The sequence below is a fragment of the Serinus canaria genome, chromosome 13 (assembly GCF_022539315.1).
Source record: "Serinus canaria isolate serCan28SL12 chromosome 13, serCan2020, whole genome shotgun sequence".
Taxonomy (NCBI): domain Eukaryota; kingdom Metazoa; phylum Chordata; class Aves; order Passeriformes; family Fringillidae; genus Serinus; species Serinus canaria.
The window spans coordinates 18,093,644-18,119,421 of record NC_066327.1 but is presented as its reverse complement, the minus strand read 5'-3'; the positions used below and the strand labels follow the sequence as shown (position 1 = coordinate 18,119,421).

The 25,778-nt window shown below is 41.8% G+C and overlaps 2 protein-coding genes across 3 annotated transcripts in view; both read right to left on the bottom strand.

Moving 5' to 3' along the window:
• KDM3B (lysine demethylase 3B) overlaps positions 1-10,920 on the bottom strand; it is a 46,384-nt gene extending 35,464 nt beyond the window's left edge. The window contains exons 1-6 of the mRNA XM_050979781.1: positions 10,638-10,920; positions 6,856-7,023; positions 4,320-4,433; positions 3,755-3,860; positions 2,206-2,330; positions 753-821 (exon numbers count right to left, since the gene is read on the bottom strand). Of these exons, the coding sequence (XP_050835738.1) occupies positions 753-821; positions 2,206-2,330; positions 3,755-3,860; positions 4,320-4,433; positions 6,856-7,023; positions 10,638-10,808 (753 nt within the window). The 5' untranslated portion in view covers positions 10,809-10,920. The remainder of the gene's footprint in view (positions 1-752; positions 822-2,205; positions 2,331-3,754; positions 3,861-4,319; positions 4,434-6,855; positions 7,024-10,637) is intronic.
• A 1,974-nt stretch (positions 10,921-12,894) lies between these two features.
• Positions 12,895-23,889, bottom strand: LOC103825466 (C-terminal-binding protein 2). Of its 2 annotated transcripts, none has more exons than XM_030229180.2 (9): positions 23,750-23,889; positions 23,024-23,178; positions 22,789-22,933; positions 20,137-20,343; positions 19,312-19,526; positions 18,462-18,592; positions 18,161-18,288; positions 17,500-17,620; positions 12,895-16,454 (listed from the first exon to the last, which is right to left on the bottom strand). In XM_030229180.2, the coding sequence occupies exons 1-9, from the start codon at positions 23,796-23,798 to the stop codon at positions 16,283-16,285; spliced, it is 1,323 nt and encodes a 440-aa protein (XP_030085040.2). In that variant the 5' UTR covers positions 23,799-23,889; the 3' UTR covers positions 12,895-16,282. The 2 variants fall into 2 exon arrangements, with proteins under 2 accessions (XP_030085040.2, XP_050835605.1); XM_050979648.1 differs by having other exon boundaries at positions 17,500-17,563.
• Positions 23,890-25,778: the final 1,889 nt, after the last annotated feature.

Sequence of the window (25,778 nt, the reverse complement as noted above, 5' to 3'; positions counted from 1 at the left end):
CATTAAGCACAGTCCTATCTTTTGTGTTCTAGAGTAAGATCTGCACAAGTAATTTTTTAGCTGAGCTACCTTGCTGTAGCACGAACCACATCCTGGCAAATTTTGAGAAATACGCAATACTCCAACAAAGCTCTTTGTAATGTATGAATACCACCTGCACACTAATTTTTGGTCCAAGCATAAACCCCATAATTCTTTTGAAGGGCACACTTTCTGTCCACGACACAAAGCCTACAATATCTTATTGCAGGAGATAGCTTGCCCTTTAGCCTAGGGTAAAAATTCAGGTTCAAACATTATCATGGAACATCTTAACCAAGGCAGTGAAATGCCACAAACATACAAGCCTGCTTACAAGGCACAGCAGCCAGATGGCAATTTAGAAATGCCTTTAAAAGTCTGTGAAGCAGCACAGAGTGATCCTATTAGAAAAAGGCAGCAACACTACACCTTAAAATGGAGTACAACCACCATGGTTACATCGCTACTGATCATCTCTCCAAGATCCATGCTAAATTTAGTAAACAGGCCTGAACAAAAAGAGAAGATTGCTTAAAGAAAGCTATGATCTTCAAAATGGTAAACAAAATGTTCCTGTTCAAACTTTAAGAGGAAAATTACTAAAACTATCCAAAGTCCACAGTTAACACGGCATCCTTTTTTAGTCCTTTCCAGATTTTACTTATTTCACATCAAAAATTTTACAAAGTTGCATACTGTATATACAAGACCTGAATGAACTGCTGTACTACCTCGCCTGGAGAAGTGTTATCCATCACCACGTGAATCAGTCGAGGATCCACCGACTTTATCTCACCACTCTAATTTTTAGACAGATTGATAATGAGGAAGTAGGAGAAAGAAAAGCAGAGGTTAATTTTTAATTCAAAGTACATAGTATCAACATAAGAGACTTAAACACACTGTTACTGTGCAGGCCCTCTCCCATTTACCTTTTCTTACTATCTCACTTCCTTAGTAATACTACAGACCTCTAGTTTATCTTCTATCCCTTTGCTCCTTCTCTATTTCAAAAGCTTTCAGACTTGATTCTTACCACTGTCTGTGTATTTGTTCTTGGATATTTGTTCTACTGAACATTTCTAAAGGTATTCATTGTATTAAATGTAGCTCTTGCATTTCATTTAACATTTTTACATGCATGTTCACTCGGCTAGATGTAGGAAGGACTACTGGAAGAAGCACATCAGTTTAGCCTAAGGATCCTCATCAGCGTCTCCCCAAAAGAAGCAACGATTATGCAATCTCTGTAACTGTTCTTGGAGGTTCCTGTCTATTTCACAGTAAGTACACTGGAAAACTCTGGGCTTCCTAGCATGCATCTGCTGAATGCACATACTCCACAATTTCTATGCCTCTCCAAAGTACTATGCTGATTTACCATACAAAGTATCCTTTTTTCCCCTGAGTGCCAGCAATAGCAGTAGTCAGAGTGCAGGATTACTGCTGACTCAGTGCATTCCATCTACACATGGAAGAGGCTACAGGGGTAGTGGGTGCAAGACACAAGATGGGATCTAAAAACCAAGATGTGTGCTGCTGCTGCAGAGCACCGTGGACCTGCTCCCAGTCGCTCGGGAAAAAGGAAGCTATCAGGAGCAGGCCACTGGCAAGACAGGGCTACTGGTCAGACTGCACAGAAGCACATAATAAAAACCAGTAACTAGCAGTGCAGATTCTCTGTGCTGTACACAGGTTTACTGATAGGAACAGGGGCCCAGGGCAAAAGTAAATAGTCTGAGCTAAAATACATAAATCAAATTTATTTATATTAAGACTTCATCTGCTTTGCTACAATTGTTTCAAACCACTTGTACAGTCTGTCAGATGGAAACCAAGAGAAGGCATAGGAAAACCACAACGTAAGGAACACAGAAGGTAACTTTCTATGCATCAGCATGCTTTCCCTTCTGGAGAGTAATTTCCAATATTTTTTCTTACAGCACTCATTTCCAGTGAAACTCTTCCAGCTTTTTTTTAAATAGAAGTGGTCTGTGTGACATAATTTTTTTCTATAAAGTCATCCTACCAGGAAAAAATCCCCTGTGAATCGCAACACAAATAATTATTCATCTTTTAAAGCAGAAAAACAACCCAAAATAACAAGTGTTGGTGAAGCTGTCATTCTCCACATACACATAATGAGGAGTGCTGCACAAAAGCAGCACCACTTCATATTTTTACCTCAGTCACAGACACATCCATAAGACGAGTTATTGGGTCTTGGTGGCTCACAACACCACAGAGCCAGCTATTTTCATCCTCTGGTTGATAAACTTTAACTCGCTGGCCTTGGACGCTGTAAGGACCTGGAAAAGAAGGACTTTGAGGACATTTTCTAAACAAGTTTTGTGTCATACAATACAATGGTTCTGTGCGGTTAATTAGGGCTTGAAGTGTCATCTTCCAGGTGGAAAGAAATTAAAACACCAGGGCTTCTGCTGAAAATCCTGTGTAAGCAGGCACTTTATCCTAAAAAGCCAAAAGGTCCTCATTGCTGTAACTTGTGAATACAGTTTACACATAAGAAAAACCAAACATGAAAGACCAAAATTAACTCACTCTTATGACGAAATCAAGCTACATGGGGGCTCCTTGCTAACTAAATTCTTTTGCTTTCTAACCTACAGGTTAATAATTATGCATCATCAATCCAGTGAACAGTCCCAGTATTCTGACTTAGTCCAGACGTGTCAAATACCAGATGAAAAGCTATGAGTTTCAGAGTAAAAATATGTATTTGGACATTCAATGTCTCTAAACCAACCAGTCTTAGTTCTTTCACACAGATAACAGATCATCTACACAAAGATTTCCTCTCACCCTGCCCTTGCTCTCCAGATAACGTGCTGAGCTTTCCTCCCACCCTAAGTCTAGACAAAATAAAACCTCTGCTTATCTTGGATCATCACAGTCTACATGATGCAACAACCTGTAAGTGGCACAGCCAGAATTAGGCACTTTAGAAGAAGGCTTCAAACTGGACAATTCTTAAGCTACTTACTCATCAAAGAAGTATTGTCCTCTGAATTTCTATGAACACACATTTTATTTGACCAAAAGGCACCAAATTCCCATGAAGAACTACATCTTCCTTCAAATGTAAGACAGTGGTCTGTCTGTAGAGTCGCTCCCTGGCACATGAACTCTGGATAGAAATTATTTTAGTACTTGACCAAGATGACCCAAATCTGACAACCAAAGCCACAATCAGGCTTAACCCTAATACACAATCCAGACAACAGATATTAACTCTATGCTGACCAGCCACATCCACGCATATATTCAACTTAAACAATTGATGTATTATTTATTAAAATGTCAAAATTTGAATTGCCATTACAAGGAAAGTTTCTGAGGATCAGCAGCTACAAAGGAACTTCACTTTTAAGTTCGCAAAGTTACAGAACAGGACCATAGAAAAGGACCAACATTTTCAAAATTCAAAACTAAAACTTAAAATAGGGAAATTGTAAATACACAGACATTGCCCTACTTTAACTACACCTTACGTGACCATTCCCAGTAGGTATTTCCTGGTTGTATGTAAGCAACTGCTTACCTGTACTGGTGATAAAAAAAATGTTACTTTGTAAAGGACTTGCAAAATACAGAAAATTGACCTCCAAATAAAACAGTAACAGATACTATTACTATCACCCTTCACAAATTCCAGCACTGCTTTACAGCAGTTGCATAACAAAGTAGCTCTGAGAAAGAAAACACACCTCACCTCTACTAAATATCTCCTGAAGCTTCTGGTCGCTGATCAGCGCATTGACAGATTCTCTTAGTGAAGGCTGCTCCTGTAGAATCTGATTTTGACTCTCTGTTCCCAGCTGCCAAAAACAAACAGTTTTAACAAAGTATAGTCTTCTTGGATAATAGAAACATTAGTTTTTACAAAACAGCTCTTCTAACTGCAGTCAGATTGACAAAAAAGAAAAAAAAAGTAACATTAAGAAAAATATTACTGAACATGCCAGGAGGAATAAAGGAATTAACTATGCAAAAGCTGTATATATAAAATGTGTATTCACAGAAATTCTGAGGACAAAACTTCCACTGTAATTAACAGCCACACAATTGAACAATGTAGAGAGTGTCAGTACTTTTCAAATGCAAATGGAGGTCAGTGTAAGGACCTGGAAAGGCACGGAAACAAATACAAATACGTGACAGAGCAGTGAAAGGAGAAAGATGGGTATGTTGTTGAAACAGTAAATAAAACCCAAAACTAATCTGACAAGCACAGCACAAGGCTAAATTTACATTTCAACTGAAAATAGTTCAAATACCTGAAATAAACGTAATCCACTGGCATCAGACAGGAAACGTAAATGTCTGTCCAGAAGAAACTCCACTGGGACCACAGAGCCTAACCCCAGCTTATCTACTAGAGGAGTAAAGGTCTGTGATGAACAACAAAAAAAAGAAGTTACCAAAATGACTGAGCACGCATACAGGCCAACAACAGTTGATTTCATAGTACTCAGGGTTTTAAAAAATTAAAAATTTTCATTTCTCAACTTGTACTGTCCAGTGCTTGAGTTTTAATGTAAAATACTAGTCATTATGTCTAAGCCAGTAATTCTTGCATTACAAGCAGGAATTACAGACAACTGGTTCCACTTTTTCAGCAGATCATAAAGAGGAAATGAAAACACGTGGCAGTGTTTGGTTTTTCACAGGTAAGCATCTTCTGATGCTCAGGTTTAAAAAAAAAAGCTTTGTTTAAGGTTAAAAAAAAAGCTTTGGTTAATAGTTCAAACTCTCTAACATATTTCAGATACAGCCTCATGAAAGGAGTGATTTTATTCTTCTACAGAAGCTAGCTGTAAGGAATTTATACACTTATCAAATTAGAGCATTTTTGGCTAGTGTTTTGTGAAAAGCTAAAGTTCATAGCAAGTGTATTACTGACGTTCAAGATGCAGAGCAAGTCGCTAAAAAAATACCTAGTGAATTCAGAAACCTTGTAATAGTAGAATCAGACAACCTTGTAACACAACTTGCTGATGGAAGAGGAAGTTGCCAACCAGAGTCTTTGAAATGTGTTACTTGTCTCATGCTCACACTCACTTATTTTAACACAAGTATTCATGACATTTTTCCCTTAACAGCTCTCATCAAGTTTGTTTACATTCCATTCTCCCGTACACAACAGAACAAATATAAAAATTTAGTCACTCGGTTTATGCAAAACTATCTCCTGAAAGCAAACAGGATTACAAAAAAGAGACAATGAAGGATGAAAACACATTCATAAGTGATATATATCTTAAACAACAACAAGAAAAACAGAAACAAAACCCACCATCCCCCACACTCCTGAAACATACCATTCCCTTTGTAATGGTAAATAGTTGGTTTCCCATTGCAAGTATGTACTCTGGTGCTTTGACTAACTCCAATCTGCATTCCCATGCAGTTATCTGAGTAGGCCTGTAGTATCTAGAGATAGCTTCAATGCTCACGTGGCTGTCCAGAGTACAGAGGATGGAAACATTTTTTTCAGCAAGCCTACAGATAAAGCTTGAGTTGTAGTGGAAATAGTCTGGAATTACTACACGGTCAGCATGCAGACTATGGTAACACCCCCAAATCACTCAGATTTTGACCAATTTGGAAATTAACGGAAAGGCACTGATCCTGTGTAAAAACAGTTTCCCAGATGAAACTAACTGGAGTTCATTCCTGGAGACAAGCTGGAAATAACCAGAAAGGAAAACTTCACCTATGGAAAAAACACTCTCTACAGAGTCACTGCTGTAAAGGCCTGGTCTTCTTCTGCCTTAAACCAAGCGCAATAAAAGAAACCCTCAGGGAAAGATGCAGTGATGAACTTACTGCTTTGAGCCTGAATGCCCATTTAAAACACTAAATTCAAATTCTACCAAGGCACATGATCCTTGACAGGAAAAAATGTTTCAATATATCCATGTACAAAATGTATTAAAAAAGCAGAGAGTAGGATCCCAAGCAGACCAAGGTCTGTGGGAGGACAAAAGAATCAAAAGAAGGGGCAAATAATAAAAATTAAACAGCATAAAAATGAGGGAAGGATTCCCACATATAATGATCTTTCCTATTCAGAAGTCACTAAGAGAAGAAACACATAAGAAATGCTCTTCACTATATACTACTCATCAAGATGTTTGCAGAATGGGTATATTCAGATATGCTAGCTAAAATAAACTGGCTTTGTTTTGAGGTGTCATGACATGTAACTGCCATGTAAATAGCAATATGGTTAACCTCATCAAGAAACATGAGAAAATTTTTCATGTCATGTTAGTTAATGCTGACACTAAAACAGAAATATTTTTTTTAGATTAGGAGTAGCCAATTTATGGTTTATATATCAGGTACAACATGCATTCTCTTCCTGAAGATTGCCTTCTGGTATACCTATTTAATTCACGCAACAGCCTTTACCATACAGAGCTCTGGAAAGTCCTTCATAAGACCAAAAGGCTTATTCTCACGATTCAGAAAAGCCTGACATACACAAGGTTTTAAAATAGGGAAAAATAATCTTTTCAGATACATAACACTTTTCTTCAGAGACTAACTTTAAATAGTAAATATCACTTTTCTGTACAATATGTCATAGCAATTTCTGGGGTAGGAACTGGAAGCATAATGCCTCTCCAATGCCTTCCCAAAGGCACTATTAAGTACCAGTTAAAGAACTCGTATTAGTAAAAGTCCATGCTCCAAGCAATTTTTGAACCTGCAAAATGGTGCCCTTTACAATATCCCAGCCTTGAGCTTCACAGTGGAGCTGATGAAAACCTCTGAGGATCTAAGGGCTTCTGGTCAAATACTCACCAGCGCAGGCCACTGCGCCTGCGAGATTCTAGTCCCCTGAAGCATAACTGGATCATTTCGAGGTGCCCAAACCAATGATCCTTCCAGCAGCAACACTATAACTTCTTCAGCATGGACTTTCACCCACGCATGTTGTTTCCAGTTACAGCCATCAAATTCCACAAAAATCTGATTTAAAAAAAAAAAAAATCATCTCTTTTCAGACACTTAATAGAAAATAAGGTTCCTACAATCCTTATGGAAAACAAGACTGCAATTTTAGTTAGAAAAATCAGGGTAAGTGTTGCAATGTTATTACTGAGAATATATCTACATAGCTATAGGAATCGAATTAACAATCACTAAGCTATGAAAAATTATTTAACCCCAAACATACATCACTGGCTCCAAATGCTGTGTTTTCCTATACAAAATTAAAGACATGAAAATTGTTCATCCCAAGATACAGAAGATGATCCAGTGCAAGCCTCTTTCACAGTAGGATTTTTTTAGAGAATCTCAACAGTCTTACTTGGCACTTCAACAGACAGCCTGTATCACCAATACATGTATCAGTATAGTTCCGTGAATGTCAGCTAACCAAACGCTTCAGCCTGCAAGGTTTGTGTTTGCAAAACCCATTCTAAATCAGAAGCTTTGTCTTGTCTTGTACATAACATTATAAAACTCCCTGAACAAATGCAAATATTTTGGATGGCATAAGATTATACAGAATTACCTACTTGCTAGATTTTTAATAACCTTATTTACAAGTGTAACAATATAAACCACACTACACACACTACAAATCTAAATCACTATTCTGAGATATCATCCTTTTTTTTTTCCTATCACAAAGGACAACTTTTAAAATAATTTGAAATTACATGGCAAGATGCTAAGGTTACAAATCTCATTCCATGTCCTAACAACTGGAGCTATTATGTGTTAGAAAAGTCACATTCCAGTCTCTCATCTATAGAACTTACACACTTGACAAATATAATCAAACATATCAGATGAATAGCAAAAAATTACCAATCAGTTAAGGAACACCTTAAGCTGGATATCGAAACAGGGTTTTGTAACCATTACAAGATCACTGGGAAGCAACAAGGCTAACCAGAGACATACAACTCTCTGCTTTACCAATACACCGCATTAAAAGAAGTATTAGAGACCTCTACCCCACTGCTCCCCCCAGGCCCAAAAGCTCAAACCCCAAGGGAAGAATATGAAGTAACTCTCTTGATGAATTCTTGAACTCCATTACTAGATAAGCTGCCCTGCTGAGAAAGCGTCAGACCTTCCAAGATATCCTTCCACCAATTAAACAATTTTCAGCAATATAGTGGAAATTAGACTGAACATCTTTCCGTTTTCAGGGCTCAGGTCCATAGCTTTCTTAATATTATATTTGTGCTCCTTTGCCAGTAGTCCCTACTCAAAACACTTTGTGTCCCAGGCCTCCTAACTTTTATGGTATTGTAGAGCTTGCCTACCCATTAAAACAATCATGTCTCATACTTCCATTCCACATAAGAAAAGCAGTACTGTCCTTCATGTGACACATTGAGTTATTTTCCCACTAGCATGCACTTTTACAATATTAGGAAAAAATTAGGAAAAAGTACCATGTACTTTTACATTATTAGGAACAGACTGAGATAAAGCTCAACAGGTCTTTAATGAGCCTGTTCTAGTAAACATTTTGAGAAAGACAGTAACACCTGTTTCCATTTAGAAGAGGCAAAGCTGTTCTTTAATAGCAGCATAGTTTTTCCTCAGAATTTCTTCTTGATGCTCTGAATGTGGAACAACTATGACTGACCTTTACATGTATTCTTTTGTGGACTAACCACAATTAGGTTACTCCACATTATATCAAAGTAAGAATGTCTAAGAGCTACTCTCTGTAACCAAAATTTTACAGGGGAAAAAACCCCAAAAATCATTCAGAGGTTTACTCTACCAGAAAAAAAAAAAAACCAACCACAAACCCCATACTTTTAAGTTTTATACTTCCTGTCTGTTCCCAAGATTTCTGCCCTAGAAAGGTGCAGATATTCAACTGCATTTTTGTACTTCTATAAGCCCAGCATGAGACTACAGACTAGCAACTGATACCATCCTTACAGGAGGAGAAAGGACAGACTTACATAGACCAAAGAGTAGAAAATATATTTTTCCTAGCCTTTATCACACCTAGTCCACACTGTTACCTTAGAAGAGTATTATTTCCTAAACAGTGGTTTACTTCTTGGTACCTGCCAACTCATTACTTCTCAAAAGAGAGCTCTTTTGCAATAGTATATCATCACCATTGTCACAGCAGCATTCATTATGCACAGAAGAGTCCATGAAAACGCTGAATGTCTCACATCACCCTAAATTCCGCCTCGACTATTTTACACAGTTCACATTTTACAGTTCTTGCATAGATTTTTGAGAATACACTGTTTAGAGACAGCTACACCCCTGAAACAGTATTTAGAGAAGGGTACTGATGAAAGGAGCTGGGGAGAGAACTGAACTGCAGTGCTGAAGAAAGGTAATGAATTCACACACCAATGAAAATGCAAGACTACTGATGACACATGTGTCCAATGCAGTCTGCTACAAGAGTGGCTCTTCAACTGATCTTAGCCCTGACACACTTTCACAATTCAGATAGTCTCAAACACCTGACACATTTCCCTTTTGAAGAAACCTTTTCTGCATGGGTTTTTCCTTCCTCCTCCTCCTTGAATAAGTTAGGCAGCAGCTAGAGTACACAACCGTGGCTCTCAACTGCAGACATAGGGTGCCAGGCCCGCTAGGTTTGCAGAGCCAAACCTAGCACACTGCTTCCTGCTGACAGCCGTAGGTGCAGTTCTACAACAAGGACAAGAAAGCAGTATCACTAGAGGATGGATGTCAAGGAAACAGCTCAAAATTGGAACTCTGCAAACAAGCCCAAAGAATCTATGGTAACTACTAATTTTTTAAAAACTGATCATAAAGAGAACTAAAACTCTTCACAAACACAGAACCTCATTCCTACTACCGTGGGACACTAAATCAGACACAGCCCTCCAAAGCATGCTAGCACTTAAAGCAAGTGCCTGCAGAACTGACACATGCAAAGAGACACACCACCAATACATTTCAAGAGGTCTTTTTAGGATCTCCACCCAAGCATTTCACTGAGCTATACTAGAAATAAACGAGACAAATGCTTAAGAGTGCTTGAATACATTACATGAAGCCCAAATTCCTACAACTAACATCAAAACCTGAGAAAAAAATCAAATGTATGAGCCTCACTCGAAAGTCAGCCCTCTATATATACTTTCATATATACTTCACGCTGGTGGAGAATACTTGACATCTTCCCGGCGGAAAAACAAAACAAAACAACCCAAAAACCCCCAAAACAACGCTTAGAGGTTATATACATACATATCCATCAGCACCAGAAATATCCCAGACGTATTTGTTTCACACGTATGTTACTTCCAACCACTGCACCAGCGGTACCGGACCCCTCACATATCTGCCCGGTCGCTCCGCTGTTGCGCTCGTCGCAGGCTGGACCCGCCGCTTCCAGCCCCGGAGAGTGTCCGGCGGGCCCGGCGCTGCAGGAGGGCTCGGGCCGCGGGCACAGTTCGGTCACGGCACTCCGCCCGCCCCCAGTCTAGCCCAGCCCGTCCGCGGCCCTCGCGGGAGGCTCGACCCGCGGCTCCCTCCACGGTCCTCGTGGGAAGCTCGACCTGCGGCCCCGTCCACAGTACCGTGCGCCCCACTCCCGTCCCGGGCCTCACCGCCAGGTCCTGGGGCACCGCTCCACTCATGGCCCTCACGGTGCCGCTCCGCCAGGCCCGTGCGGGTAGCGCAGGCCCCGGCTCCGACCCCGCCGTCTCGCCTTCGCCCGGCGCCGCCGCCAGCAGCAGCAGAAGCCGCTTTCCCACGGGAGAAGCCGCCGCGTCCGCCATCCCCGCCGGGCAGAGCCGCCGCCGTCGCCCGAGCGCTCCGGCCGCAGCCGCCGCCCGAGGCACCGAGAGGCTCCTGCCCCGCGCTGGGCCCGAGCGCCGCCCGCCGCCGTCCCAGCGTGCACTGCGCGATCGACCCGGCCCCACAAGGCCCCGCGCGGGACGGGCGGGACCCGAGTGGTCCGAGGGGCCGTCGGGAGGGACGGGCGTGGGCCTTGCCTCGGCAGAATCGCTCACGAGCGCCAAGTTCAAAACCTGGAATTATCGCAGAAATGAAAGAGTTTTAACCTAAATTTTGATGTAAACACACAGAAGAACCAGTGCCCGCGTCTCAGGCTGCATCCCACAGACAGCATGAGGAATTGCTGCCAGCCTCAGAGGACGGGCAGCACCGCACAGAGCGGGGTGCTTCACTTTCCAGTGAGGCAGATTTTGGAAAGCAGGTGCATTTAGGAAGTAATTACAAAATTACTGATACAAAATCAGTAGGTGAATGAATTCAGCTGTCATGATTAGCTAGTAAATCTGAACAGTTATCATGTAGCACAGCATAATGTTCTAAACCTGCCTCTTTTCAACATCAACCACAAAATACTTAAGCATCCTATAGTTAGAAAAATGATGTGATTTTATATGTTTCTGCTTTTGCAGTAAAGGTGCAGTAGCAGTGCTAGAAACTGGAATGAGGAGCAGATGCTATGCTCCCTACCAGCATAAGGATACTCTTGTGAAAGTAGGTTTTTCTTTTGCACATATTGTTTCTTCACTCTGGCAGGGTCCCATTTAACACTGAATTAGCAATAGCAAAGACAACTTGCTTGCTTTCACTTCAATTTATTAAAATGATTGTGCCCAGTTGTTTTAAGTGGATGATATTTCCTGTTTGTTACCTTCTAGTTAAAGGGATGCAATGCACTGACTGAAACATGGGTAAGGCAATGCCCAATACCAGTTGAACAACTACACAAAACTTCAAAGTATCAGTGGCACCAGCACTCTGTGCTCTCCTCCTGTCCTATATAGCATCTCTGAGTTTTGACTTACTACACACCACTAGATTTACTAACTCCCTTCCCCTGTTTTTTGGTTTTTTTTTTTTTTGAAGTACAGTACCTACATGAAACATTACTGAATGGTAGCAGAGCCATTATGTCTTGCATCTAAGTGAGTGCCATGGTAAATCCAAGATCAGTACTACATTCTTTGAAGACCAGTCTTTGTCTTCATGTCTTAAGTTTCTTTACTGAAACAGTAATATTATCAGCTGTGCAGCAGAAATAGTACCACCACGGGAAACATTCCAAGTGCTCCTATGCCCCTTCCCATTCCACCAGTTCAGACTCCCATTGCTGCGATAAAGCAGACCAGCATTTCTCAGCTCCCAGGCATGGTGCTGGATATTCCAAAGGCATACAGCACCAGGTGGGCCAACAGTGATAAAATTCACCAATACTAGGGGTTTCCTAAGTGTCATTAATAGTTGAGCCAGACAGCATAGGTCATAAAACATGAATTAAATTCTATGTAAAAAATAATGAACAACTTTTCTATGCTAATTCTGTTGCACCAACCTCTACTACAAGCTAGAAAAATTAATTTCATAAACTGTGTGTTAATTTCAAATACTGTTTTACTGTGAAAGGGTAAAGACAGCTACTGCTGCTAAACTACATACTTAAATGGCTGCAAAACAGGTATCACAATTTCAGCTTGTGAGAAATCAGGTAAGTAACCACCACCCGACATCCAAAGGTTTCCCTTAAGCACTGAACACTGCTTCTTCTCCAGACTGCCACCTGCACAGCCTTGAGCGATGGTCAATGCTACAGCATACAGAGAAAGCAATTTGCCAGAGTGGCTGATCCGGGGACCGATTTTGTGGAATTTAAATAATTTGAGATGCAGACACTCACCTGTACAGGTTTTCAACCCTCCCTTTCAATATTTATCTAAGGCTACCCCTTCCATAGACAGCAGCCATGTTCTTTGGAGAACTTTATTAAAATATATCCAAGAAGTAATCAAACATTTTCTAATGAGCCAGGAGAGAACTGAAGTGAGGAAAACATCTGTACAGAGGACAGTGCTGTAAATTTTTGTTTACATGCTTTATTTCAATGTTTCACAGTTTAATCATTGTCTACAAAAATATATTTCTGAAACTCTGAGTCCTCTATAAAAAAAGCTGGTCAGCAGCAGTGACCCTGACAAACAGAATGTACCTTGGGATAGTGCGAGCACCTCCTGTAAGCAGATTAGTGCGGCTAGGGAACGCCTGCCTCACCCTGGGAGACTTCTGTTCTTTGGGATTAAAGCTCTGCACTAGTTCTGAAAGAAGGCATTAAAAAAAAAAAGTCACTCCATTTCTGTATACTGCACTAAGCTTGGAAGGGGGAGCTGCAAGTTCAGTGTATCACACAACAAAGAGTGCTAACAAAGTACTTGGCACTCAGGGAAAGAACTCAAGATGCTTTAGTTCCGGTAATTTTTTCTTTGAGCTATCCATTCAGAACAGCCTTTGTCTGGTGATATAAGGTTCAGGCTGTCAGCAGAGGTACAAACAGCACACAAGCAGAGTAATCCTATAAATGCAAAGAGAATCCTTCTTTGAGGACAAGATGAAGGTTCTGTTCATTTTTACCTCAACATTTTCTGCTGTGGCTTTAACCAAGAGGAAAATTACCATCATATCCAATAACAAGTTTACATTGCGTTGGATAGAACAGAGCCATTATCAATGCTGTCAGCTTCAACTCCTTGGTACCCATAACTGGAAATATTTCTTACATCATCAATCATTCAATTCCTATGCTTACTAGTCACTAGTGTATCTAGCCACCAAAAATATGAACTGAGAAACTTATGTTTCCCCCAAATGAAATTTTTCTACTCTTCCTCTGCTCAGTTATTTGACTGTCTATAGAGATACTTGTAGTATCAAAGAAAAAAAAAATAAATTGCCTCTTCTAAAAAAATAAATCTATCTTGCATTGTGCTCTAGAAAAGACTAGGTCAATGTACTCTGATCCTCAAAGCTTGTAACTAGAAGCCCCTTACCATGAAATAATCTTAGTCCTGAACCCCTACGCAGGGCAGGAATTTTCAGCAGCAAATAAAAAGTAGTTATTGACAGACTGCTTCCCTAATGTGGTAATAGAAGATGAGCTCTCTGAAAACTTTTCCACACCTGCCTGTCAGAAGATATTTCTGAGCCAGCAGCTGGTGAAATCTGAATTTCCTAGAGATTAGAGAATTCAGGAGAGTGCTGATGGTTATTTTAGGTACACCTGCAATCAATCGGCTTCTGAGCTCCAGGCTTTTGTTCAGAAAAAGTTCTCCTGTTAACTCATGCCTACCACCAGTCTCAGTCTGATCTGCTAGACCTGAGCAGCCAAGGAGGTATATGAATTTGAAGTAGAATCATCCACAAAAACATAGAAGCCAAGAATCTTCACTGAGACAAATACCTTATCAAAAAAAGACACTCAGCACTAGAAAACTAGTATTATCTCACTAATACTAAACAGCTCAAGTGTAAAATTTGTAAGAAAACACCTGAAGTTTACTTCTTGACTATTTTCCTTTCTTGAATTGCTGAGGGGAGTGGAGAAGGGGTGGAGAAAGGAATGAATCACTGTATTAGTAGCAAGCCACTATAGAGAAGGCAGTATTGGAAAAAAAATTTAAACCAGAAAAAAAAAATCTGAGAACATAATTATTCTGAAAGCTTTCCTTACATTCCTAAACTAAACAGCCTAAACAGAAGATTTTGTCCACACTTCAAATTGTTTCTCCAGTCTGTTCCCATCTGTTCAGCTTCCAGTCACAGACACACAACAGAGAGAATAATCAAGGGAGGCAGAGAAACCCACACATAGGGTATGCCTCCCATACAGCACCTACTTTAATATATCCAAACATTAACCAATCAATCAGATATTGTTAGATCTTGTGCGTGGAAAGACTATAACTGAAGTGTAACAAGATGAAATAAAAGGAAGATGTGAAATTAAAGAAACATCTTCTCCTGTGGAACCTCTTTGCTGAAGACTCCACCCCCCCTTAAAGAAGTGATTCATATTCAGTCATTTGTGAAATGGAGAAGACTTGCCAGCAACAATCCTGCCTTGGCTTCAGGTGAAAAACTGCAAGTATTAATTCTCCTTTTAGTATCACAAAGCCTATTCATGGAAAACAAACTGCTGTCCTGCGTTGCCCTGCTGCCCTGCCCTGCTATAGAGATGCAGTATATATCAAAATCATAGACTATGCTGAGTTGGAAGGGAGCCATCAGGATCATGGAGTCCATCTCCTGGCCTAGCACAGGACACCCCAAGAATCCCACAATGTACCTACAAGCATTGTCCAAACACTTCTTGAACTCAGATAGGCTTGGTGCTGTGCTAGTCTCCCTGGGGAGTCTATTCCAGTGCTTAGCCACCTTCTGGGTGATAAACTTTTTCCTGACTGTTAAAAGCAGCCTTCTCCACCAGCACAGACAAGTGGGACGTTACTTCTAGCTGATGCAATTATGCAAAAAGAAAAAAAAAAATCTGTATCTTAAAGCTCAGAATTTTAGTGTGATGCATCCCTTGTGGATAAACACTGCCATAGATTACGAGGTACTTGTGTGTGAGGAACCAGCAACTGCAGCTGCACATTATTGCTACTTGCTGTCTCTCAGTGCATGCTTTTCCTATTTCAGCATTTTCTTACCTTCTCCAAGTTATAGACTCCAGGGTGAACAATTCTGAAGCCTCACAAACATGGTTGCCACCAAAATACATTTGATGACATTTTAATACCTTCCAAACTATTTCAAAGGCTGGCTTTGACAGCGCTACTTTTAGCTTCAGGCCTAGAACTGCATAGAGAAAACTGTGTATGGTCAAGAATTAACAGTGCCTGCTCTATGCCTGTTATCACAGGAAACGTTAACTAAAACAAGCAAAGTAACACACAGAGCTTAGCCTGGCTGCCTTTTATCAAGGGCATAATGAAGACAATAGTCACAACTTCTCCAATTCACTAATATTTTTTCTAATATTCCCCATGGCTACACTTAAAAGACGTTCAGCCAAATTAAATTTAAGCTACAAGTCACAACTGAAAAATGTGCATTTAAGTTTGTACCACCAAGGACCATCCCTGATCAGGTAGCTTCACTTCCATTTTCAAGCACACAAAGACAGTTCCCTGTCACAGACAACTGAAGCAGATACATGGGAGAACTGATTCATTAAGCCAAGGGGAGGCAAGGTCACTGCTGCCATGCCCCAGAAAAGGAGAAAGATTCATCAAGAAATTATAACTAAAAGGTTACAAAATAAAGGCAAGAGCTAAAGTCTGTCGGCAAGGAAATGCATTCTCCTGTCATGTGAACAGGAAACAGTGTCTGTAGGGTGTTAAAGAAGGTCCTAGGAGGAAATGCCCTCCTACTTTTTTCTGCTGCCAAAGGAGAGGAGAGAAACACGCTGCTATTGGTCAGCAGGAATCTCTCTGTCTGCATCCAGTTTGCTTGTCTCTCCTGGGGAAGGAGTACGTGGTGCAGAGTGAGAAACAGGAGGGATTCCATGAGCTACAATCCCTTCCACTACTGGTGGTTCTGGTAGCCCAGGGTTGGCTACTCCCACTACTCCTGGAGGAAACCTAAAACCAACAAAAACATAGAAATTACAAGCTTGTCCAACAGAGTTATTCAAAGGAAAAGGAGCCATGCCCTCAGACGTGCTGAAAACAAATCCCTCTTTCTAACAGAAACGCTCTGAGATAGATCAGAGGAAAAGTCTCTAGAGCTGAGGAGTAGCAGTGCTATCCTAATGCCAAATGACACCTGTTTGCAGATGGATCCAGACAGTCTGAGGTCACATACTAAGAATTTGAAAACAGATACAAAATTTATCTCCAGTTGAAAATATTGTGAGGCACTCTACGAAGGCACCTGGAGGCTTAGGAATTACCTCCCCATCAGCAGGAGGGGTGTAAGCTGCAGTCATCCTTCATAGGGCTCCAAGGCAGAAAAACTAAGAAGCTGAACTAATAAAACTGCTAAATGTAAGAAAAATAGGAGAGTAACAGTCATGAATTGCTAATGAACGATTCTTCCATCACTTCCATTCTGCTTACCTATGCCCTCTCCATAAATATATCTCAACTTCTCTAGATCTCTCATAGAAGGAAGGAAAATATATTTCCTACTTTGCAGATGGGAGACAAACAGAAGGGAAGCAACCGGTCCATAATCACTTTACAGGTTTGTAACAGATAAACTCAAATGCACTCTGTTTAGACTACTGAACAAATCCACTGGACAGGGACTCAGTAATAGTCTGTATCTGGGCTACATGTAAGAACTGTGCTTTGTTTTTATACAGCCCTAAAGCTATGCACAACTTCTAATGTAGAGCTGCAGACCATTTTTAGGACATTCAGCAGGCTTTCCTATATTAAGGTATCTCTTGGGCATGTCTTCCAAGGATTTGGAAATATTGACCAGTATGCAGCTGGAACTTAATATGACCAAGTACATGTTAAATACTTGTACACCTTTAGAAGTGCTGCTGTTAAGTTTCGGGAAAGAATTAATATAGAGTGTATAGGAACAGAGACATATCTGTTTGCAGGTACAAGCAGTTCTCAAACCCCCTGGCCTACTTCAGCAGGAAGATATGCTTGGATAACCTATGTATCTCACCTGTAAGCTGCAGCTCCGTTGAGTTCTGGGTGGACAGTTGCAGGATCAATATTGGACCACTGAGCTGCTAACAGCAAGTACTCCTTATTAACACAGTTTCTCAAAGCGTCAGGTATATGACCTGCAAGGGCACCAAGAATGACAAAAAACCCAGAAAACAGGTAGGAGAGACTTGTTCCCTGCAGCGTTTACAAAGGAAAGTAGAAAGGAAAAGGGCAAAATATTTTCATCCACTTCCACAGGAAAACACTGGATACAGGAGACTCTCCTCTAATCATCTGGTGTCTGGGCACAGCAAGAAACTGATCTTTTCCTCCCACTTCTATGATCAGGTAAAAATTATTGCCACAAACTGCAACTGCCAAGCCTCACCTTTTTCAAGAGACAACATGTACTACTCAAGGAAAAAACAAAAAATCATACAGTGAAACTGTCAAAGGAATTCTTGCAAAGGATTTGGAAGACGTAGGTAAAAAGGCTTTCTAAGGGAAAAAGCCACTCTGGCATTAGGTACAAGAATTCTCAGAACGCAAAGATACAATTATCAACTTAAACTCCAGTCCCAGAAACCACTTAATGAGTCTAAGTTTTCAGAACAACCAGCATAATCCTTGCAGTGAACTAATAAAATTCAGCAGCAGTGGCAAATCTTCTTCATTACCTGTAATAGCTCGGCGGATCTCTTTAGCTGCATCTTCTCTGGATTCAATGGAAGCCTGTTCACTGTACCAAGCAGTGTGAGGGGTGCAGATAACATTGGGTGCATCTTTTAATGGCCCCTGAGCAAAACTGGGGGAAAGAAGAAGGTTTTTTTCCAGAAGTGATAACCCCATCTGTAACCCAAATAACAACAAAAACAACAACAAAAACCACAAAAAAACCCAAACCCACCAAACCGCCAAAAAACACATCCAGTTTAGGTGAACCACCAGATAGCAGCAGGCATGCAGGTACAACATTACCTGAAAGGTTCAGACTCATGCACATCCAGTGCTGTTCCTCTGATTCTCCCCTCTTTCAAGGCTTGTGCTAAGGCTTTCTCATCAACCAGCCCTCCCCGGGCTGTGTTCACTAAGAAACAGCCTTGACGCATCTGGAAGAAGAAAAATAGTACATGCATTGAGAATGAGACTTTTCAAGGAAGCTAAGTGAATCTTGGGAAGTCTACTGGAAATGAGCAGGAGTCTGCAGTGATTAGATGAGGTCTGGAGGAACTAGGAGTGCTTTCACTGCAAAGCTTACCACAGGGGAAATGCCTGCAAGCAATGCTTGAGAAATTTGCTTTAAAAATCGACAAACAAAACCGTAAGACAACAAGGGCAAAAGTGGAACTCTCAAGTTCTGCACTCCATATTCATTCTACTACATTGAAAAAAAAAAAAAAAAAAAAAAAAAAAAAAGAGGATTCATAGAGTGTTTAGCCTGAGACTGACTTTGCAGTGGGCTTGGGCAGGGAGGCTTTGGCAGTGCTGCGTAAAACAATGTACACAGTCCTAGCCATGCTACATCTAGCTCTAACCCATGCAGTAAATTATTTTAAAGATAATTTGAAATTATGGAATTACCTAAAATATTCTTTATAAAGGAAACTACTTTGCAAGAAGAGCCAATCCTATTCTTCTCTTAACATAAAATTCTATACAGCACAAAGCACAGGCACCCGGATCCACACGCTCCCAGCCTCCAAAGGCAGCAGGAGGCACACAACAGAGGCAGCAGGATTCACACGCTCTCAGTCTCTGTGAAAGCAGCAGTTTTGGTTTGCATTCATTTCCACAGTGCTCTGTGGGGGAAATCAAGCTCCTGCTGCACCTGTTTAATAGTGAAGTCATTGATGAGGTGATGGTTATGTTCATTCAGGCTGCAGTGCAATGTGATGCAATCGCTGTGCATTAGTAGATCCTGCAGGGTTCCTACTCGTTGTAAACCCAAGGATCGCTCCACTCCATCCGGCAGATAGGGATCATAGAAAATCACGTTGAAGCCAAAGGACTTGGCTCGCAGAGCCACTGCCTGTCCAACTCGGCCTTCACAAAAGAAAACCCACAATCATCAAGGAAAGGTAAAACAAACTTTAAAGACAAGATACTGGGGTAGACTGGGAGCCTACAGTGAAGTTTACTACCAGGGCCCAAGGTATTGCAGCCCTGGAAACCCCTAGGATTGCCACAGGGATCCAGAGGAGGCTATTCAGTACTGCTCCTATGTAGCTAATTCTAGCTCTTCCCCATGCAATAGCCAGAATGTAGTCAAGAAGCTGTTCTGTTTTAGAACCAAATCTACACTCTGAGACAGAGATAATAATCTGGCTACAAGAACTTGGAGAAAGACTTGGTAGCCACCTTTCAGGCAGCTTTGCTACTAATAAAGTACCTAGCACAGAGGGAAACAGTCACTGAGAAGAGCTGTATAAATGTTCTAATTCTTCTAACCATTTGGAATCAAAAAAAGAGCACCCAATCCCCCGACATATACCCAGCTCTTGAAGATATCCAGAATAGGGCACTAGCATTCCCTAGGAGTCAGTGTGTTTCACAAAGAACAGTCGTAGAATTATCACTTTTCTCAATATGTGACTCTTAGCTTCCCAAAAACGTTCACAGTTCTCTTTTCAGTCTAACAATTCCCATCACTTACCTAGTCCAATGATGCCCAAAGTCTCCCCACGGATACGCACAGCACCTCCAGCTACCTCTCGAATCTGTTCTACGCTTGAGGCTCGATTCCCTTCCCGCAGAGCCTGATGTAGCCAAGTAACACGGCGATAGAGGTTCAAGATGTGGCAGAGGGTAGAGTCAGCAGTCTCCTCTACTGAGGAGGAAGGGATGTTGCAAACAGCAATGCCTGCAAAGTCATAGAGATCATATAAGATTTTTACCATCACAATCCTAAAACAACATAAAGCTCTTAAAGCACAAATGCTGAAAAATAATTGAGTACTCCAGAACTCAAGAAACATAGGATTCATTTCAGAACCTCATTCCACAACACAGATGCAACCAGCTGTCTTTTCAATCCCCCAGGATTTCCCCCAGGAAATACCATTCCTTCCTTATAAATATCTATTTGATTGACACACTCACCAGAAAAACAAACAAGCTGAAATGAGAAAACTGGGCCATACAAGTGATAAAGGCAACTAACTCTTTTAAAAGACCTGCATTCAAAAAGATGCGCTCCTTCCACAGATACTCCTGACAAATTAACAGGCATTCTGTAGAAGAATTGAGACAGATGGCTGAGCTCCTCATGCCTCATGGTCCAGATGCTCACTGCGAGCATCAGACTCCCCAGGAGCAACAATAAGTAACTAACTCATTAAATGCAGAAGTCCCAGGAGCTTCTCAAAATCCATTTGAAGTTAAGCTTAAAAATAACAACATATGACACTCTCCCCCTAGAATAACATACAAACACAAGGACCATAAAACCCATGGCTACAACCATCAAGTAAATTACTAACGCAAACAGAGTTGAAGTCCTAGAAGTACAAATTACTGTCAGAAAAGGGAAAGATGGAACACTGTATGAAAATCTGGTTGAAGTTCTGAGCAATCTATGAAAAAAAAAATAGGAGGGGGGAGGCTGGAAACATACCATTTCATTCCTGCTATCCTTCGTTTGACAAACCAGCGAAGAAATTAAAATAATTAGATGGAAAAATGGTCTTCTCCCAAACATAACCCTAGTCACTTGCCAAAAAAAGGCAACTCTTCTACCTCAGAAGTCCACCACCTAGCCAAAAACTGGAAACAAAATCTAGGCAATGGTTGAAGGCAGCATTGTTTCGTAAGCCTAGTCAGAGGAGATATTTGGGTAAACTCAGACCATGCTTCCCCATGAGTATTAGGAGAGCAATGGCCACAGATAATCCCAGACATCCAATTGTTTTTCTCTATCAAACTATTTCCAATTTTGCCTTAATGCCACACAGACTACTCAGAGGACATGAATAAGGGTGATAGAAAAAAACAGTTTCTCTTAATCTCTCTGGTTATCATCGCATTCAACTCTAAACAAGCCCCGTGCATTCATCTGTTACACAGCCAGACGGATTTGTGTTAACATACAGTAGTATATCTAAATTTAATAAACCACAAACACAGACAACAGCCCTTTGGTCTGAAGATTCAGAACACACAAGGAACAGTATCTTACCTCTGAATGAATTAAAAGGCCTTGCTAAGGATGAAAATAACCATTAATTGCCCATTAAAAAGCAAATCTGGCCACACTTAAGGGTCATCCCACTGTCGCTCCACGGCAAAAGTGGCAAGCAACGGTCTGATGGTGGAGGAATTTTGACTCATTTCACCTTGGATTAATGAGTGTGCAGTGGAGGAAAAGGGAAAACTTTGAATCTGAATGAATCAAAGATATGGATGGTGGTCTTAAGTAGAGAAGCATTAAGACCAGCTTAGGTTCCTAATTCAGCATAAATATGGCTGGATGAAAGGCAAGGACCTTGACAGGAACTCTTCAGACTATTCCTTTGAATCATCCAAATGAAAAGGCTCTTTTGACTTATTTCAAGCACTATCCCAATACACACTTTTAATTTCTTAGAAATTCACCTGTTCTTACAGATCTGAAAATTGCAATGTTTGCCTATTTCAATTTTATACACTAATACCTGCATTTAACCTTAACAAGACCTGCATTACATTAAGGAAGCTTTAGAATCCCTTACACTTGTAAAACTTAAAAAAGAAGGGGAAGGATACTTAAGTGATCCATCTCACCTATGAGACTAAAAGGTCCAGAAGTCTCACTACCATCTGTTTAATAAATAACATCTCCTTGTCACCTGATCCAGACACTTTTCACATGCCTAGGATTCTAAAGGGATAACTAATAAAGTTTTGTATCAGAACCTATTTGCATATACAAAATTAAGAAGAAAACTCATGAAGCATTTACAAGGAGTTTATCCTGCATCAGCATTTGCGGGCAGCTTTCAGACATCAGCTTGCTCAAGGGTCACAAAAAGACCAAAGTCACCTCACCAAAAGTTAGCTAGACACCATATTCAGATTCCTGAATTCCAAACAACAACAAAGACATCAACATCATTAGCAGAGCAATCAGAAAACTGAGAATCTTTCTTTTAAGCCGCCTACCAGCCCCTCTCTTGGTCAGTTTCCTAAAGATACCTGATACTGAGCAGCTCCAAATCTTTGTACATAGAAGTTTTTAAATGCACTCAGCTCATAAAGCACAAAAAGACGTGCAGTGTTCCATTTCACATTCAGTTCTGATCCCAACAGACACCTAACGGCGTCATCATACCTAATTCTGCAGCGGATTTGATGTCAACATTGTCATAGCCACTGCCAATACGCACAATGACCCTGAGGGCTTTGAATTTCTCCAGATCCTGACGAGAAAGGGTAATGGTGTGATACATCAGAGCTCCTACTGCCTCATTCAGCACCTATAAGAAAAACCAGTCCAAATCAATATCTGGTTTGGTTACCTAAGAAGCAAAGCTCTACTTCTGAATCTTGCACATCTTCTTGCCCACCTTTTCATGGATTTCCTGAGTTGACTGAGCATCGCAAAATGCCACTGTAGCAACATCCTTCAAGATGGGCATCTCCACAGTGCAATCTCGTCCATCCAGGAGAGCAACCAGTGGCCGTGCTGGCATTGGGCCATTCACAATAGGAGGCCGTATGCCTATTAAAAAAGTCAGCAGGAGTGACTACATGAAAGACAAGAATTCTCGAACCCTCATCTGCTAGTCCAAAAGTTGATAATTGTATTTAGGAACAGATTAGGCTAAGCAAAAGACATGAATACAAAACACAGGGAAAAGACGCTGGGAAAAAAAGCACAACCACCTCTGCCACCACTTAGATGAAGGAAAATAAAGCATGCATTATCAATAATAATGTATGAGAGGTGATCTGCTCAGAAGCATGCCATCTTACTGCTGGCTCCTGAAACGAGTGACAAAGTCGCTTCACACCTCCTCCCCAATGACTGCCCCCCCCCCCCCATCCTAGCATGCCCAGATAATATTTCCCCCTTAAGTGAGCAGAACTTGTACACCCACAAAGCCTCCGACAGTCAATAGCATCCGGCCCTTTCCAGAAGGCCGTAGACAGCGCCTTCGTGTGCGGCGGGGTCCTGCTCGCCGCCGGCCAGGCGGACGCTCAGTCCCACAGGCGCGCAGCGGGTCCCCGCGGGGGCAGGTGCCGCCGCCCGCTGCCGCCGCAGCTGCCGAGGGGCGCCCGCCCCGCCTCACCTTCACAGATCCGGTCCAGACGCTGCCGCTTCACTTTGTGCCGGTCCATGGGCCGGGCGGGGCCGCGCCGCCCTCGGCGCCGCGGAAGGACCCGGGACCCGTCACTCGCCGCCCGCGCCGCTCCGGCGGAACCGGAAAGACGCGACTGGGCCCACGCGAGCGGCATCGCCGCTACCGAGGTGCTGCGCACTTCCGCTTCCGGTCCGCCGACCGTGGGCGTGCGAGGGGAGCGGAGCCGGGTCGGGCCGCTCTGGGCTCGCTCGGTTGTCCCGGGTCACCACCCGCTTCGGGCCGGCTGGGGCTGCAGGGAGTGTATCAGGAGGGTGGTTACAAAAAGCTGGGAGGTGGATCCTGGGATGTGGCTGCAGGTCTTCCTAGAAAGCTCTCTGTGCATGAGACAAAACAGGGAGTCATTCAAATCGGTTCTGCTTCTGTTTTACCACTATTGCAGCCGGGTCTCCTACACCCGTCCCGTGCTTTTGGGAGTGGATCAGCGCTGCAATACCCGCTCATCCTGAGAATACACTACATAAATCACGACAAGGACGTCACTAAGCAAGTTCTGTACAGTTTATTGAAGAACAGATTAAAGCTATTTATTACACAAACGTTCTTGGTACCTGATGTGAAGTTCATACAGTTGATCTACTTTCACACGGCCCTTTTCTAAAATACCTCCCACATTCCATTCAGATACACCAGGGTATGTTTTAACAGATCTGTGTGCATTTCTCCTGCTCTTTGTTGGAGTTAAGTGGACAAAAAGCAAAATGATAATTGGAAGCGCCAGCTAGCGACTATATGTTGGGACAAATGTGTTAAAACTGGATGACTGTAGAGGAGGACTGTAAACACGAAGCTGGGAATAACCCTTGCTAAACATGTGAACACTCCAGTGATCTTCTGGCATGACCCCAGTTTAATGGTGCCTATGTCTCCCCTTGTGTGCCTCTGCTAAGGGGTTGCTGTGGGGATTTAATTTATTTCCCTTCCCTTGCTAACTGCTGTCCCAGTTAGCAAAGGAAGGGAAATAAATTACTCTTTGGGGTTTAGCCATGGTGGCTGTCCTGGCTGCTGCCTGCCTGTGCTGACACTACTTGAGCAGTAAAGTAATAGCAAGGTAAGAATGTTTGGCAAAGATAGAGTGCTTAGAAAAATGTGTTTCAAGGCCTACTGGGTTAGATGACCCTTAAATATCTCAGATTATTTAGAAAACTGGTTGAAATAATGACAAAACCATGAAGAGTGGGTCGGATATCAGGAACCTGGAAGAGGCAAAACCCCACCTGTGTGGAAAGAGACAGGAGGATAGGCTAAGGAATATGAACTCATGAATTTGCCTGTAATTAAAAAATAATCTGGTGCATGTAAATTGTTTGTGGCAATCTGTGAGACTACTACTTGTTTCCAACAGTTTGTCAAGCATTAATTCAGTGTTTGTGCTATATGTGGCTACTAAAAACAATTGGGTAGTTTTACCCATTTGGCTTGCATGCCAAACCTCAGAGGCAAGCCTTCTAACACATTACGGAAGCAGCCCTAGTCTTCTGGAGCACAATTGCTTATGGCCCAGGGAGTTTCCCTTTACATTTATGCTGACTTGACCTTTGTGTCTGTATAAAAAACCTCAGTTAAAATCTCCCTGAGCGCATTCAGGTATCCTCCTCAACTGTCAACACTCTTGCTAATAGCTCTTCAGGCAAGTACTTTGTTGGATGCTTTAAAAAACCAGAAGGAATAGGAGGCAAGAGAGGTTTTTCCTGAGTACAGATAAAGAAATTGGAAATCCTAGAAACCCTGTTGCCAGGGGCAAAATTAGTAAAGAAAGCCTCATCCATCTGGGTACAGCTACTCTGTGCTGTAGCCCAAAGTCCTGCTATGTATCAGAATCACAGAACAATAGCATTTGCTTAGTTGGAAGAGACCCATCACGATCATCAAGTCTGACTCCTGGCCCTGCACAGGACGTGCCAAGGATCCCATGACATGCCTGCAAACAATGTCCAAACACTTCTTGAACTCAGGTGCT

Bases quoted from the DNA above. Each gene is read 5' to 3' on its own strand.
- LOC103825466 (XM_030229180.2), bottom strand. From the start codon at position 23,798: ATGGACCGGCACAAAGTGAAGCGGCAGCGTCTGGACCGGATCTGTGAA. The intron at 22,934-23,023 runs GTGGGCAAGAAG...TTTTTCTTATAG, and splicing joins CTCAGGAAATCCATGAAAAG to GTGCTGAATGAGGCAGTAGG. The intron at 16,455-17,499 runs GTGAGATACATA...TGTTGGTTTTAG, and splicing joins AACGGAGCTGCAGCTTACAG to GTTTCCTCCAGGAGTAGTGG.